At 34.7% G+C, this 17,990-nt stretch overlaps 2 protein-coding genes and 1 pseudogene across 2 annotated transcripts in view; 2 read left to right on the top strand and 1 right to left on the bottom strand.

The window, feature by feature from the left end:
* LOC115995612 (ATPase ARSA1-like) overlaps nucleotides 1-1,358 on the bottom strand; it is a 5,572-nt gene extending 4,214 nt beyond the window's left edge. Inside the window, exons 1-2 of the mRNA XM_031234700.1 lie at nucleotides 1,121-1,358; nucleotides 104-315 (exon numbers count right to left, since the gene is read on the bottom strand). Coding sequence (XP_031090560.1) covers nucleotides 104-315; nucleotides 1,121-1,298 — 390 coding nt within the window. The 5' untranslated portion in view covers nucleotides 1,299-1,358. The remainder of the gene's footprint in view (nucleotides 1-103; nucleotides 316-1,120) is intronic.
* A 3,266-nt stretch (nucleotides 1,359-4,624) lies between these two features.
* LOC115996386 (serine/threonine-protein kinase PCRK1-like) lies at nucleotides 4,625-6,501 on the top strand. The gene is made up of 3 exons (XM_031235591.1): nucleotides 4,625-5,140; nucleotides 5,296-5,556; nucleotides 5,762-6,501. The coding sequence occupies exons 1-3, from the start codon at nucleotides 4,739-4,741 to the stop codon at nucleotides 6,395-6,397; spliced, it is 1,299 nt and encodes a 432-aa protein (XP_031091451.1). The 5' UTR covers nucleotides 4,625-4,738; the 3' UTR covers nucleotides 6,398-6,501.
* Nucleotides 6,502-7,589: 1,088 nt separating this feature from the next.
* LOC115997013 lies at nucleotides 7,590-11,485 on the top strand (annotated as a pseudogene).
* Nucleotides 11,486-17,990: the final 6,505 nt, after the last annotated feature.

Consider the following 17,990-nt stretch of genomic DNA (forward strand, 5'->3'; position numbering starts at 1 on the left):
AAAAAAAAAAAAAAAAAAAAAAAAAAAAACAAAAAAAAAACAAAAAAAAAAAAGAATTAATGTGAAGGAGATAAATAGAAAAGAAGAATTAAATCTCTTAAACCTGTGCAAAAGAATCACTCAACGAATGTGCAGGATCAGTTGAAACCACAAGAGTTGGGTGACCACTGTTGGCAAATTTTACAGCAAGTGAAGCAGCACAGCTTGTTTTACCGACTCCTCCTTTTCCACCAAGCATATAGTACTTCCGCTGTGTCCCAGAGACCATTTCATCAAACCCAGTAGCGGCATCTGTCGGAGCAGCTACTGACCTTACTGCCAAGAAAAATATTAAGAGAAGACCGACCCCATCAAAGACAGCATTGGTAACTAAAAAACATAGAAAATCATAAATCCTGGTTTTTCTAAACTTAGTTTGAGCTTTTGAATTCGGTTCTAATCAAATTAATATGGATGAACCAACATTCCAACAAATAACAACTTATTCGCTTATTGCTACCTTGAGATTTTGCTTCTCAATGGGAACAGGGAATGCCAAAAACAAGACAATTCTAAGTTCATTATCTCATGGCTATTCTAAAACAATATAACCTTCTTGAATTTCACTAAAGCTACTAGATTGAAAAATCTAAAATAGCAGCTACAACTAGGAATCCTTCAAAAACATTGAACTCCTTCAGATGACTAAGATTGCTCTTAATATTCTACTACATTCTTTCCTCCTAACCCTAGACTGTACAATGTTTTTAGCTATCAGCAATGCCTAACATAACTGTTCCATCCAGGCTAATTTTGAACAAATATTTGTGTCCTAAAGCTTCATTTTCCAGTCATTACTTCCACTGACCTTACCAATACAATTTTTGAGCCATATTTCACACAGAAACCAAAACTTCCTGAATTCACTTCTTCAAGTGATTTTTTTGTTCTTTAATTTCTAATAATAACAACAGTAATTCCAATATGATTCCCCCACCCTATTTGTTATGGATGACATCTTTTCGAGTGAACTTCCAAATTTTGCATATTATTCAAATTCGCTAGAGAGGCATGCAATTTAAATAAACAAAATTAAATAAATAAGGAAACTGGTATAAATAGTATATAGCTTATACTGTACCTACGAATGGTTTTCTGCGCAGTTTTCTGGTGATGGAAACGGAGAGGAAGGTGGAGTTGACGCTGGGCTTGAATTTCAACGACTCATACTTACAGTTATTGGTATATTGAGGAAAAGAAGATGAAGATGAAGACGAAGACGAAGGAGAATAGCAATAGCTCAGTACAGTAGTTGCCATTGATTCACTGAAGACGATGATGAGGTAGCAGGAACAGGGAGAATCTGGAACCTAGAGATGAAAACATATTTTGGTTGAATGCTCAAATTGGCCCCTGTATTTTTTAATATTTACTCATCGAGCACTAATAAATTGTCTTTTGTAGATAGACCCCTTGACCAGGTCAGCTTAGTGAAAAAAATCTTGGCAACTACTTATATATCAATTTAGTCCCCACAATGCCAATTGTATATACAAACATCAATGGGTGAAGACTTTTTGGGAACTTTTCAAAAACTTATAGATTGGTGTGAAGTGAATTACATTGTGATAGATTGTCATCTAACAACCCCACATAAATATACTTGAATAGCTTTTATATCATAGTTATACTAGGGTTCACTTTGCACCCGAGTCCACATTGCAAGGTGGATCTATCACAATTTACATGTTGAACGTTTACAATTCAAATTTTGAACATTTAGTATGTAAATTACGAATATTCAGTATATAACATTTAGTATGTAAATTATGTATTTTGAACTCGAACCCACAAATAATTTGTCGCTTTCATAACTCCCCTTGATGGGCTAGTGTATACCACTATTGAGTCACACTATTTACTACATATATGGATGATAATGGGTCGAAAGTGACTATATCTATTACTTAATCCACCTGTTATCTGTGCTCTACCCATCCTCACCCGGGTTGTTATGCAGTGGACCCAGGTCCACCTTGCAAGGTGGACATGGGTCTACATTCACATACACTATACTCTACATTCACAATTTGTAAACTCCACATTCACACATTACAGGATTATATGTTTAGTAACTATACTCTACATTCACATACACTATACTCTACATTCACAATTTGTAAACTCCACATTCACACATTCAAAACTCTATATTCACCGGTCCTATACTCCACATTCACAACTTGAGAACTTCACATTCACACATTACAGGGCTACAAGTTGCTAGAATTTCTTAACTCTATTACAGATTCACACATGCATAACTCTACATTCACGATTTCTATACTCCATATTCACAATTTGAAACCTCCACATTCACACATTTCTGGGCAACTCTACATTCACGATTTCTATACTCTACATTCACATTTTGAAACCTCTACATTCACACATTTTTGGACAACTCTATATTCAGCAATATGTTTACTATAAAACAAAAAAAAAACAAAAAAAAAAAACAAGAAGAAGAAGAAGAAGAAGACAAAAACGACGTAGTTTTGGACCAGGTCCACCTTGCAAGGTGGACCTGGGTCCACAGCATAATTTGCCTCCTCACCCCTAACCCTTAATGGATGAATTTTTCAAAGCTCACCTCCACCCCTGGACATGCGTACCCACTATGAGTTTATAAATTTTGTAAAAATAATAAGATATTTAAATTATTTACACATAATTAGATTCACTAGTTATATTTAAACATCAAGTAATAAAAATATTCAAATATAATAAGTACTTTTTTTTTCAAATAAACTTATTCATTTAAAATTAAAAAATAATTAAAATTTATCATGAATTATAAATTTCTAGAACTAACTAACTCGGCCTATTACAAGTTTACTTTTTAAAGATGTATTCTAAATTATTCACATGGACAGCTCAATTAATCATATAAGTAAAGCTCAAAAAAAAAAAGATAAAGTATTGAGAGTCTCGTGCTATTAAATTAACATGAATCCGTGTATAAAAACATTGAAACGTGTCTAGAAGGCTCCTCCTTCTCTCTAAACTTTTCGCTTCTTCTTTTCCTTGGTCTGGCAGCCGCCGCCTCCGCAATGCAGAGGCGGCGTCTTCTTCTCTTCACGATTGTCGTCTTCTTTTGCTCTTTTCTCTCTGCCTCTCCTCTCCGTTTTCGCCTCCCCCATCGCCGTCCACCACACCTACGATCTCGCACTGTCGCTGTGTTCTTCGGATCTCGCCGCCTCTTTTCCTTCCCTTCTGGCGTTCTTCCTCTTCCCCAACTTCGGATCTGTCAAGAAGTACATCACCATTGAATAAGGAAAAGAAGGTTTTAGGCTTTGCAAAAGGTGAAGTAGGAAGGAGTGATTTTTTCTTGATTCAAAGCAGTGTTGTTTTTTAATTAGTAACTTTTGTTGCTATTATACCTTTCGTTATTTATCGAATTTGTTGCTTCTTGCATCTTTAGCAAGTTTATTCCCTCTCGCTTCTTTTGCGAGTTTATTCCCTCTCGTTTTTTTGGCGAGTTATTGTTATAAGCGTAGAACGATAATTGGTCATGGCGTATGTGAACCACAAAATAATGAAGATTGATACTCGGGTGGTGTCAACGACTTTTGAACTAGAGTATGCCTTCGTTATGTTTGACCAAATTACTATTGACAGTAAAGAATCTTGGAGTGCTCCTGTCGACTTCAGCTTCAAATTTGTGAAACAGTCTGCGATTCAAGTTTTCGATAATATTGTTAGGAAATTTGTTTTTATGTCTGACTGTAAGGAATGTTTGTCCATTTCATTAATCTTTCTTGTAAATGTTTCTGCTTATGATTCAATGAATTAGTCTCGAGATTATTATCAAAAAAAAAAAAAAACAAAAAAAAAAACATTGAAACGTGTGGGTGGATGTATCGTTACATAAATCAAGGTACAACATCGTGGGCGCTTCTAATTTAGCCGCGTGAACTACATATGTGATAACAACACAATGCCAATAATATAATTATCTCTCTCGTTGTCAATCTCTGTTGTTTCTCTAACAAACCAACTAATTAAGAGATGTTTGACTCTCTCCCAATATCCTCAAGTTGACAGCACAATATCTTTAACATTTTGTTTTTTAATACATGGTCACGTACCCATCACTCACCTAAAAACAAATAATTTATAATGAATCACATCATATCATTAATTCTATAATATTGTTCTTCAATTCAATTCACTCTCTTTATTTTACAATAAAATCAGTAACAGCTAAACTTCACTTCAAACTATTCATAATTGATGGACCAAAAAAGTAAATATTAATCTATATTATCATTAACTGACTGGCTTAAATCGAGACAATTAATACACAATTTTAAAAGAAATTAAACTTTAAAATTTTGTAATTATTAATTCAAATATCTGATTAATTAGGAAGACCTTCTGATCTAAGTAGCAGTCACTTGCACTCCTATACTGAAGAAGTGGATTCAAACGTATATTAACTCTTTGTACTTCAGTAAGTTGAGAAAATAGTTATGAATAGATACTGTATCGTAACAAATAGTAATTAAATATCTAATTAATTTAGTGAGGTTACCCAAATCCCTATGCATATTATAAGCTTGACGGGTATTTGGTTGGTAAGCTGAAATCCAGCTGCCACCCATTGACTTCCCTCATGGGTCATGCAGAAAACACGATGATTTCTTCTTGAGAATTCCATCTGATCTTTTCCCTCTCGATCTGTGGGCCGGAAAGAATGAGGTGTTTCCCGTTCTCCAGCTCCGACGACGGCGGCCGGAAGACGACCAAGTCTTGCGTTTCCGTCCGGTCGTCCGCCTCCACTTCGACGGATCCGGAGCTGAGGAAGTCCGCCGGCTCATCGGAGTTCAATTCCCAGAACAATGTGTCGTCCGCCGAGGAATCGCCGTCGAGGATCTCGGTGTTCCCGAGCCTGTCGTCGTGCCGGCGGCGAAACAAGGAGCTCAGGGAGTTCACGCTGGCGGAGCTGAAGACGGCGACCAAGAATTTCAGCCGGTCGGCGATGCTGGGTGAAGGTGGGTTCGGGTGCGTGTACAGAGGCAACGTCGTGATCGAATCTCAGGATTCCAACAAACGGATTGACGTCGCCGTTAAACAGCTCAGCACCAGAGGCTTGCAGGTAACGATTCAGATAAATTCTGTTGAGATTTGAACCCATGACCTTTAGCATGATTCTAATATCAAATTGAAATATGTGCAAGTCTAAGCTGATGATTGGATTACACATTTATGTTTATATATTATCTTCAACACCATGCGTTATGTTGATGATAGGGGCATAAAGAGTGGGTGACGGAAGTGAATGTTCTTGGAGTAGTAGACCATCCGAATCTGGTGAAGCTGGTGGGGTACTGCGCGGAAGATGACGAGAGAGGAATCCAACGGCTTTTGGTGTATGAATATTTAGCCAATCGGAGTGTGCAGGATCGTTTGTCCAGTCGTTTCCTCTCGCCATTGCCGTGGTCTGCAAGGTTGAAGATAGCACAGGATGCTGCTCGTGGCCTCGCATACCTTCACGAAGGAATGGACTTTCAGGTATGCTAAAAGCCTGATAGTTGGACCGCACATGTTTATATATTATTTATGCTCAACAGTAGTTATGTCTGTAATTATCAAGTTATTTGTTAAAATTGTTACAGAACTGTTAAGTTAGGGTACTGAATTTTTGTATCTGGTGCATTCATGGCAATTATGCATGCATGTGTATTTGGAGCGGTGTGTAACATATGTATGATTGCAGATTATTTTCAGGGATTTCAAATCATCCAATATTCTGCTGGATGACCAGTGGAATGCAAAGCTTTCAGATTTCGGGTTGGCCAGGCTGGGCCCGTCGGACGGAATCAGCCACGTGTCCACGGCGGTGGTGGGCACGGTCGGGTACGCGGCGCCGGAGTACATCCAGACCGGCCGGCTCACGGCCAAGAGCGATGTTTGGAGCTACGGCGTGTTTTTGTACGAACTCATCACCGGTCGAAGGCCGATGGACCGGAACCGGCCCAAGAATGAACAGAAACTCCTGCACTGGGTCAGACCGCACATTACCCAGGACTTAAGCAAGTTTGAGAAGATCTTGGATCCTCGTCTGGAGGGGAAATACTCCATTAAATCGGCTCAGAAACTGGCCGCCATAGCCAATAGGTGCCTGCTGAAACACCCCAAGAATCGGCCTAAAATGAGCCGGGTCCTGGAGATGGTGAACCGGGTGGTGGAAGAAGAAAGTCCTGAACCGGCACCGGAGAGCTGTAGTGCCGGCGAAGATGGCAATGGAGGAATTAAGGTCAAGTGTTTGAACACAAGTTTTGTAGAGCATATAGCCAGAGACAAGAAGTTTGGCTGGAAAACATTGAGAGTTGGGATACTAAAGGGTACTTAGAATAAGGATAATAGGAGAATTATGCTCCATTTATTGAATCAGTGACAAATTATTTTTTAATTCTATGTATTCCTTATATAAGTTGTACAAATTAAAGGCAAAAATCTGTCTATTTTTTTTTCAGCGAGTTAACATATTAAAATTTGTAAAAGTTTTTAGGTGAAGTATCAAATAAGCCTTTAAATTTTACTTGAAAAATCAATTAATTCCTTAAATTTTTAAAAAGTATAATTACACCTTTTAACATGTTATATTGAAACAAAGTACAACTACACCCTTTAACCTGTTATATTAAAGCAATGAAGTCTAGAAACTGATAAATGATATGCTATTAATTACATGTCAGTTTTGTTTCGACAATCGATAACCAGTTGAACAGTCGTCAGTCGTCATCTACTAGAGAAGGCAATCAGTGCCTTCCCCAGCAGAAGGCAATTGGTCGCCTTCTCTAGTAGATGGCAATCGACGACGGTTCGGTTGTCGTCGACTTTTCGCCGAAACTGAAATGACATGTAATAGCATGATATTTACCAGTTCTTGGATTTCATTGCCTCAATAAAACATTTTTAAGGGTGTAACTATACTTCTTAAACGTTTAAGGACTTAATTGACTTTTAAAATAAAATTTAAAGTTTATTTGACCATTTCCCCAAATTTTTTATACTCCGTATTATATTATCAAAAGTCGTATACCATTTACTACAGCTAAGATTAATGACCAATTAAATATGGATTTCCACAGATTTTTGGACTTCTCCATTGATGATGGCACCAAATCATCTGCTAACTGGTATCACCTTGTGTCTATTGGCTTGGAATATAATTTTATAGTAGAAACTCCAATCAAATTGGTGGCACAGTTAATTTAATAACCATTAAATTCTAAATTTAGCTCTCTGTAAGTATTATCTATTGACATTCATGATTTGAGACGTTCAGCTATGGACAACGTAAATTAGTTTACCTCATTGTAACCCTTCGCTTAGATCATAATGTAAACTTCACTTAAAGTATACTCTCAAATAGTGGATGCGACTTGTGAGCTTTCCATAAATCAAAGGAATATAATTTTATAGTACAAGAACTATTTTGTTCCTTAATTTGTTGTCTGTTTTTGACATAAAGAATCTTGATCATCTGCACTGCCTATACTTTCTTTGTTGATACCATAACCCCATAATTTGGTCATAAAATGAAGCTGGGCCAGTCAATCTTATCCCTCAGAGTCTTCAACTTCAGTCCACTGGACTTGTTATTCAAGCTGCTTTTCTGGGTATATCACGCACCAAATGGGCTCATCTCGTTTGGTTGGAGGAAGTAATTAAGAAGGAAATAAATTGCAATTTGAAGGGAAAAAAATAATGTGAGTAAAATATAAATTCAAATTACATTGCTTGGTAAGGAATAAAAGGATTATTGGGAATGAAAGTGTGTAGTTATATCGAACTGTGATTGTAGTTGTGTTGACTGAAATATTGAATAAATTGTAACGTTGTCCTCCTCCTACTACTACTACTACTACTATTATTATTATTATTATTATTATTAGGATAAGTTATGATAATATTAAGTGTTTGATATGTGGTGCAACACTAATATAGTAACCCAAATAGGTAGATTTCGTTTATGATTAAGAGACTGATTAGGGTTTAGGAGACCTAATGATATACAGCAACCACAATGATTCCCATGGTTATATAAGGTCCTCTAACTGCTCACATTATATTTTTTATATACCATTTAGAGAGAGCTGAGTAGAAGTAACTGGAGATAAAATAAGTACGTAAACTTTGCAGCAGTCCAGATCACTCAACCTTTGTTGGTTTAGAGCTATGGGTGTGGGTTAGTACAATCTTTATTATTGCATATTATGATTTCATGTGATATAATTAATCTAACATAAATTACTTAATACTCATGATTTACTTGGATGATAAGGTTTCGCGTTCGTGATCTCGGTGGTTGTATTGGTCATCTTTTCATATCTTACGGAGGCTTGCTACACCCCAAGTGATGTGATATACACGAACACCTTTTTTATTATATGACATTGGAATGATTAAGTGAGTATATAGTATAGTTTTTATAGAATAAAGTGATAAGTTCGATTATATTCTTATCAAGATGTACTCTTTCGATCAAACTTGTTGCACATGATTTTTATAATTCGATTTATATTTTATTTGTAATTTGCCACTATTATAATGGAATGAGATTAAATCCCTCCTCCCCAAATATAATTATGTTCATATTATAGTTGTTACTTTTACACTTTAGAAAATCAAAATGTCCAAAAGTGGATTAACTCTCCAACTTGAAAATTTATTGTTTTTATTTTATTTTATTTTATAATAAGATAAACGGGTCTAAATTGGCTCAAATCAATAAAGTTGATACAAGTTTTGTATCTATAGTCTTTCAGAAGGGGTCTATCGCCTTAAGGCTAATTGAAGGACAGATGGAAAGTTTGACTGGGGTTTCCTCAAATGCATTGTTTTTTTTTTATAACAACACAAGAGTGGTAAACATCATCATGCTTCATAAGTAAAAGAATAAAAAGAAAAGTAAAAAAGTATTGTGCCAAATTTAACAAGGGATGATTTTGGCCATTCAAATGCTGAAAATAACAAGTCCGGTCTGCCGGCTTCGTTTGACAGAAAAGTGGTGGAAACGCCGCCGTCCGTTCCATTATACGACGATCCATCTTTTACGACTTTCCAACTGCTCCCATATTGTGACGTGTCATCTTTTTGGCTCTGAACCAGATTCACAACCGTAGATTTATCGCTGCGTTTTTTTACTTTTTACCTGTCTTCATCGATCGTCCCTGATATCGGATCATTTTTACGGCCCCAATTACTGAGGTTCGTGTCGGATTCTGTCCTGTAAAAAGAAGCGCGCTTGTGTGTATTGGCTGATGCATTATAATTTTTTAATTAATCACATTAAGATTGGGATTAGGGTTTTGGATAAAGTTGTTTTTTATTCAAGGTGAATTAGTTGTTGCTAACAATTTTTTACTTGGGGTGCTCCTATTTGTATCATTTTAGGCATTTAAGGAATAGATTGTAGGGGTTGGATGATAAAGCATACATTCGTAAAGGTTAAATCATTGACTGGAATTCTTTTCCCCTCTGATCTCAATGGGCTGTATTTTATTTGATGGCGTGCATTAGGAGAAATGCCATTTGCTTATTAGCTTTTATTTGTTAATGTTGTATTGTGATTTAGATTTCTTGACCTCTGTTAATGTTGTACTAAAGTTCTTTATCATTCTAGGGTTGTTTTGTGTTGAATTATGATTCTATAAAATGTGCTTTAACATGTTTATTTGTCTGCATTCATATAGTCTCCAAATGCTTCTTATGATGTTCAGATGTTGAATCATGGAAAACTTTCCAGGATTAAAATTTGATTGAAATTAACTCTGAAATCTATTAAAATAGGCATTCTAAAATACAGGACTGAAGTTAGGTCATATGGTGTGCATGTCCCATAAACACTGCAGGATATCTTGTTTTCTGTTTTTTTTTTTATGCTATATTATTGGGAATATTTAGATGTACACGTAATTTTATCCTATAGTAGTACAAGCCCAGATGGTTTCTTTTAGTAAGCAGCTATGCATGAACAGAAAAGAATTCATTGTCGCATCTGTGCATGCTTCATTCAAAGATTGTTTGATATGCAAGAGTGGAAGGAAAATTTCGCAAAATTTGGAAGTTGATGAGCAGAATGCTTTTATATAAGTGAAGGGTTAAAATGTGAAGTTTTATGCTTGAATGAATACTATTCTAAGCTTGCTTGAATGAATACTGTATATTGAGATTTTTCTTTCCCTTTTAATGGGATGTGTACAACGCATATAAATTCAGAATTTGGATATTCCCTACATTTTATTTTCAAGGCTTTATTATATACCAAATGAATCAGAATACAATGTTTTGGTATGCAAATCTTTTAATGATAGGGGCACAAAGAGTGGGTGACAGAAGTGAATGTTCTGGGAGTAGTGGACCATCCGAATCTGGTGAAGCTGGTGGGGTACTGCGCGGAAGATGACGAGAGAGGAATCCAACGGCTTTTGGTGTATGAATATTTAGCCAATCGGAGTGTGCAGGATCGCTTGTCCAGTCGTTTCCTCTCGCCATTGCCGTGGTCTGCAAGGTTGAAGATAGCACAGGATGCTGCTCGTGGGCTCGCATACCTTCACGAAGGAATGGACTTTTAGGTATGGTATAGACTCTGGTCCAAAAATAACTTTCAAATTCTGATTTTGTATCTGTAATTGACGCATTCTGTAACTGTTGACAGTTTCTATATTTATCATATTATGTGTCAGCATTTATCAAGTTATTTGTTTAAATTGTTACTGAATGTGTTAAGTGAAGCTTTTGAATATTTGTATCTAGTTCACAATGCAATATGAATTCTGGTGCATTCATGGCAATCATGCATGCATGTGTATTTGGAGCGGTGTGTAACATATGTATGATTGCAGATTATTTTCAGGGATTTCAAATCATCCAATATTCTGCTAGATGAGCAGTGGAAGGTGGGCACGGTGGGGTACGCGGCTCTGGAGTACATCCAGACCGGCCGGCTCACGGCCAAGAGCGACGTTTGGAGCTACGGTGTGTTTCTATACGAACTCATCACCGGTCGAAGGCCAATGGACCGGAACCGGCCCAAGAACGAACAGAAACTCCTGCACTGGGTCAGGCCGCACATTACCAAGGTCTTAAGCAAGTTCGAGAAGATCTTGGATCCTCGTCTGGAGGGGAAATACTCCATTAAATCGGCTCAGAAACTGGCCGCTATAGCCAATAGGTGCCTGCTGAAACACCCCAAGAATCGGCCTAAAATGAGCCGGGTCCTGGAGATGGTGAACCGGGTGGTGGAAGAAGAAAGTCCTGAACCGGCACCAGAGAGGTGTGGTGCCGCCAAAGATGGCGATGGAGGAATTAAGGTTAAGTGTTTGAACACAAATTTTGTAGAGCATATAGCCAGAGACAAGAAGTTTGGCTGGAAAACATTGAGAGTTGGGATACTAAAGGGTACTTAGAATAAGGATAATACGAGAATTATGCATGCTCCACTTACTGAATCAGTGACAAATTATTTTTTTAATTCTACTTATTCCTTATATAAGTTGTACAAATTAAAGGCAGAAATCTGCCCTTTTTTTTTTCCAGTGAGTTAACATATTAAAATTTGTGAAAGTTTTTAGGTGAAGTATCAAATAAGCCTTTAAATTTTACTTGAAAAATCAATTAATTCCTTAAACTTTTAAAAAGTACAATTACACCTTTTTAACATGTTATATTGAAACAAAGTACAACTACACCCTTTAACGTGTTATATTGAAGCAATGAAGTCTAAAAATTGATAAATGATATGCTATTAATTACATGTCAGTTTGGTTCCAGCAATCGACAATAGTCATCTACTAGAGAAGGCGTCAGTCATCTACTAGAGAAGGCAATCAGTGCCTTCCCTAGCAGAAGGCAATTGGTCGCCTTCACTAGTAGATGACAATCGACGACGGTTCGGTTGTCGCCGATTTTTCGCCGAAACTGAAATGACATGTAATAGCATGATATTTACCAGTTCTTGGATTTCATTGCCTCAATAAAACATTTTTAAGGGTGTAACTGTACTTCTTAAACGTTTAAGGACTTAATTGACTTTTAAAGTAAAATTTAAGGTTTATTTGACCATTTCCCCAAATTTTTTATACTCCGTATTATATTATCAAAAGTCGTATACCATTTACTACAGCTAAGATTAATGACCAATTAAATATGGATTTCCACAGATTTTTGGACTTCTCCATTGATGATGGCACCAAATCATCTGCTAACTGGTATCACCCTGTGTCTATTGGCTTGGAATATAATTTTATACTAGAAACTCCAATCAAATTGGTGTCACAGTTAGTTTAATAACCACAAAATTCTAAATTTAGCTCTCTGTAAGGATTATCTATTGACATTCATGATTTGAGACGTTCAACTATGGACAACGTAAATTAGTTTACCTCATTGTAACCCTTCGCTTAGATCATAATGTAAACTTCACTTAAAGTATACTCTCAAATAGTGGATGCGACTATTTTGTTCCTTAATTTGTTGTCTGTTTTTGACATAAAGAATCTTGATCATCTGCACTGCCTATACTTTCTTTGTTGATACCATAACCCCATAATTTGGTCATAAAATGAAACTGGGCCAGTCAATCTTATCCCTCAGAGTCTTCAACTTCAGTCCACTGGACTTGTTATTCAAGCTGCTTTTCTGGGTATACCACGCACCAAATGGGCTCAATCTCAAAGCTTGCCATTTACACCTCGTTTGGTTGGAGGAAGGAATTAAGAAGGAAATAAATTGTAATTTGACGGGAAAAGAATAATGTAAGAATAAAATAGAAATTCAAATTACATTGTTTGGTAGGGAATAAAATTAAAGGATTATTGGGAATGAAAGGGGAAAGTGTGTAGTTATATCGAAGTGTAATTGTAGTTGTGTTGACTGAAATATTGAATAAATTGTGTCCTACTACTACTACTATTATTATTATTACATTAGGATTATGATAATATTAAGTATTTGATATGTGGTGCAACACTAATAACCTACTACTACTACTACTACTATTATTATTATTATTATTATTATTATTATTATTATTATTACTACGTTAGGATAAGTTATGATAATATTAAGTGTTTGATATGTGGTGCAACACTAATAACCCAAATAGGTAGATTTCGTTTATGATTAAGAGACTGATTAGGGTTTAGAAGACCTAATGATATACAACAACCACAATGATTACCCATGGTTATATAAGGTCCTCTAACGGTTCACATTATGTTTTTTATATACCATTTAGAGAGAGTTGAGTAGAAGTGAGAGACAAAATACTTACATAACTTGCAGCAGTGCAACTGTCCAGATCACTCAACCTTTGTTGGTTCAGAGCTATGGCTGGAGGTTAGTACGATCTTTATTATTGCATATTATGATTTCATGTGATATAATTAATCTAACATAAATTACTTAATACTCATGATTTACTTGGATGATAAGGTTTCGTGTTCGTGATCACGATGGCTGTGGTGGTCTTCATCTTTTCATATCTTACGGATGCTTGCTACTCCCCAAGTGATGTGATATACACAAACAACTTTTTTCTTATATGACATTGGAATGATTAAGTGAGTATAGTATAGTTTTTATAGAATAAAGTAATAAGTTTGATTATATTCTTATGAAGATGTACTCTTTCGATCAAACTTGTTGCACATAATTTTTATAATTCGATTTATATTTTATTTGTAATTTGCCACTTTTATAATGGAATGAGATTAAATCCTTCCTCCCCAAATATAATTATGTTCATATTGTAGTTGTTACTTTTACACTTTAGAAAATCAAAATGTCCAAAAGTGGATTAACTCTCCAACTTGAAAATTTTTATTTTTTATTTTTGATAATAAGATAAACGGGTCTATATTGGTCCATAGTTGGCTCAAACTAATAAGGTTGATACAAGTTTTTATCCTTAGTTAATTTGATTGGGGATACATAAAATTCATTGTTTTTTTTATACCAACACAAGATCATGCTTTATAAGTAAAAGAATCAAAAGAAAAGTAAAAAAGTATTGTGCCAAATTTAACAAGGGATGATTTTGGCCATTCAAATGCTGAAAATAACAAGTCTGGCCTGCCGGCTTCGTTTGACAGAAAAGTGGTGGAAACGCCGCCGTCCGTTCCATTAAACAACGATCCATCTTTTACGACTTTCCAACTGCTCCCATATTGTGACGTGTCATCTTTTTGGCTCTGAACCAGATTCACAACGTTCGATTTATCGCTGCGTTTTTTTTTTTTTTTTTTTTTTTAACTTTTTACCTGTCTTCATCGATCGTCCCTGATATCGGATCATTTTTACGGCCTCAATTACTGAAGTTCATGTCGGATTTTATCCTGTAAAAAGAAGCGCGCTTGTGTGTATTGGCTGATGCATCTCGGTTCCTTGTAAAAAATATATATATATTTTAATCACATTAAGATTGGGATTAGGGTTTTGGATAACGCTGTTTTTTAGTTGTTGCTAACAAATTTTTTTTTGGGGGTGCTCCTATTTGTATCATTTTAGGCATTTAAGGAATAGATTGTAGGGGTTGGATGATGAAGCATACATTCGTAAAGGTTAAATCGTTGACTGGAATTCTTTTTCCCCCCATGATCTCAATGGGCTGTATTTTATTTGATGGCGTGCATTAGGAGAAATGTCATTTGCTTATTAGCTTTTATTTGTTAATGTTGTATTGTGATTTAGATTTCTTGACCTCTGTTAATGTTGTACTGAAGTTCTTTTCTTGCCGTCCACTTTACGAAGATCGTGATCATTCTAGGGTTGTTTTGTGTTGAATTATGATTCTATAAAATGTGCTTTGAAATGTTTAATTCTCTGCATTCATTCATATAGTCTCCAAATGCTTCTTATGATGTTCAGATGTTGAATCCAAGATTAACATTTGGCGTGCGTTTGGAAAGCAGGAAAATGACTTCTGTAAAATGAATTCATTTTCCGTGTTGGGATGTACTCCGGAAAACTGTCTTGTTTGGTTCATTTTCCGGAAAATGAGTATAAATATATAATTATATATTTTTATTATTTTATTTAAAATATAAAAATATATAAACTAATAATATTTATTTTAAATTAATTAATTAATTAAAAATATTTTTTTAAAAAAAAAGGGACGGCGGTTGCCCGGTTTCCGGCGGAAACCAGAGCCGGCCAGTTCGCCGACTAAGGAGGGACAGCTCCCTCCTCGCTATGGAGCCTTGTTCCCATTTCCGGAAAACGACTTCCGCACTTTTTGTCCGGAAGTTGTTTTCCGGAATTTTGCATTGATTTTCTGTGGTCAACGGAAAATGTTTTCCGTTGACCACGTTTTCCTGCTGTTGCCAAACACACGAAGCCTGGAAAATGATTTCTGGAAATCATTTTCCGGACTTCCAAACACACCCTGGTTGAAATTAACTCTGAAATCTATTGTAATAGGCATTCTAAAATACAGGACTGAAGTTAGGTCATATGTTGTGCATGTCCCATAATTAAACTCTGCAGGATATCTTGTTTTCTGTTTTTTTTTGCCATGCTATACTGTTGGGAATATTTAGATGTACAAGTAATTTTATCCTCTAGTATTACAAGCCAAAGTTTTCTGCTTGAATGAATAGTGTTCTAAGCTTGCTTGAATGAATACTGTGTTATCATATCATCTATGTATAGCTTTAAGCTAGATTCATAATATTAGAAACAACACTAATTAAGTTCGTTTGACAAGTTTTCAAAAAAAAAAAAGTTGGTTTGACAAATTAACTTAATAACCACAATATTCTAAATTTGAGTTGTCATATTGGATGTATTTCTCGCATGTCAAATCCATCTTGACAAGTAATTTTTTAGATTGGTAAAAAAAATGAATTTGACAAAAGCAACCATTCGTATTATGTCTTCACATAGGATACATGAAAAGGCTCCCTCTTCATCTCCAAAATGGAGACATAGAGGGTCACCTCTTTGTCTCCAATCGAAGGCAAATCTTCATCTCCAGCTCAAAAGCATAAAATAGGACATTGGATTTTGTTTTGTTTGTTTGTTTTTGGTAGGTTATCAATTTAAAAGGATGTCATATTAATACTATTTCGATCAATTGATAATTGTGTACACATAAGATTAATTATAGATTTTCAATTGAGATGTGATGATTAAAAGTATAGGGAAAAAAGTGTTAATTAGACCATTAAATTTATTATATTTGGACAATCTGGTCATTAAATTTAAAGTGTGTATAATTAAGCAATTAAACAAGCAAAATATGTAATTAGGATTTTTTTTTCTAAATTCTTTAAGTAGAATCTGATCACATTGCTTACATGATATGTACTAGCTTTTTCATTTCCTCTCTAGGGCTAGTTGAGAAAAAAAAATATTGAAATGTTTTTAACTCAAATTTTATTTGAAGAAAAAAAAAATCTCCAAATTGCATTTTTTTTTTTGGTTTAATAGTTCAATTGAATACGTTTAAGTTCAAAATCTCAATTGCACAAAAATCGCAATTTCTATTGCCTTATAATATTGAGTTAATTCAAAGAATGGTCTATTGACTATGATATTTATCAAATTTCATCATCGGCTTTCAATTTAACCGGAGTTTTTTGGGAGAAGAAACTTGAGTGGTTTTTTTTTTTTTCCTTGGTATCACCCTGTGTCTATTGGCTTGGAATATAATTTTATAGTAGAAACTCCAATCAAATTGGTGGCGCAGTTAGTTAATAACCACAAAATTTTAAATTTGGCTCTCTGTAAGGGTTATCTATTGACATTCATGATTTGAAACGTTCATGTTTGTTTGTTTGTTTTTTGTAGGTTATCAACTTAAAAGGATGTCATATTAATACTATTTCGATCAATTGATAATTGTGTACACATAAGACTAATTATAGATTTTCAATTGAGATGTGATGATTATATTAAAAGTAATAGAAAAAAGTGTTAATTAGACCATTAAATTTATTATGTTTGTGCAATTTGATCATTGAATTTAAAGCGTGTATAACTAAGTAATTAAATGAGCAAAATATGTAATGATTTTTTTTAAATAAATACTTTAAGTAGAATCTAGTCACATTGCTTACATGGTATGCACTAGCTTTTCATTTCCTCTCCAAGGCTAGGTGGCTAGCTAGTTGAGAAGAAACTTAAGCTTTTTTTTTTTTTTTTTTTTTTTTTTTTTTTATGGAAATCGATCCACGACTTCTAGTATTGGGTCAAGTCTATGATCAAAAGTCTTATACCATTTACTACAGCTAAGATTAATGACCAATTAAATATGGATTTCCACAGATTTTTGGACTTCTCCATTGATGATGGCACCAAATCATCTGCTAACTGGTATCACCTTGGCTTGGAATATAATTTTTTAGTAGAAACTCCAATCAAATTGGTCGCACAGTTAGTTTAATAACCACAAAATTTTAAATTTGAATATCTGTAAGAGATTTCTATTGACATTCATAGTTTGAGATGTTTAACTATGGACAGCGTAAATTAGTTTACCTCATTGTAACCCTTCGTCTAGATTATAATGTGAACTCCACTTAAAGCCAGGCCCGTTCCTATCACTTTCTTGGCCCGGGGCATGTCAAAAAAATAGGCCCTATATGAACTTAACATATATTTTTATACCTAAAATTTAAATTATATATATATATATATTTTAAAAATACTATTGCATACCATATAACTTAGAAATAAGCTAAATTCACAAGTTTTTAACAATTTTACATACACAATAATAATCATGAAAAAAATTTATTAATGCTTTCCTAAATACAAAGTAATCAATAAAGGCATCAATGCCTTCATAAATAAATAATTATAGTTTATAAAAATGAATAAAAATATAAAATCAAATAAACTTAAAAGCAATAAAATTGTTATCATAATAAATAATAAAATAACTATTAATAAAAATTTATAAAACAAAACTTACAAACAAGGATGAAGCT

The sequence above is a fragment of the Ipomoea triloba genome, chromosome 11, assembly GCF_003576645.1.
Source record: "Ipomoea triloba cultivar NCNSP0323 chromosome 11, ASM357664v1".
Taxonomy (NCBI): Eukaryota; Viridiplantae; Streptophyta; class Magnoliopsida; order Solanales; family Convolvulaceae; genus Ipomoea; species Ipomoea triloba.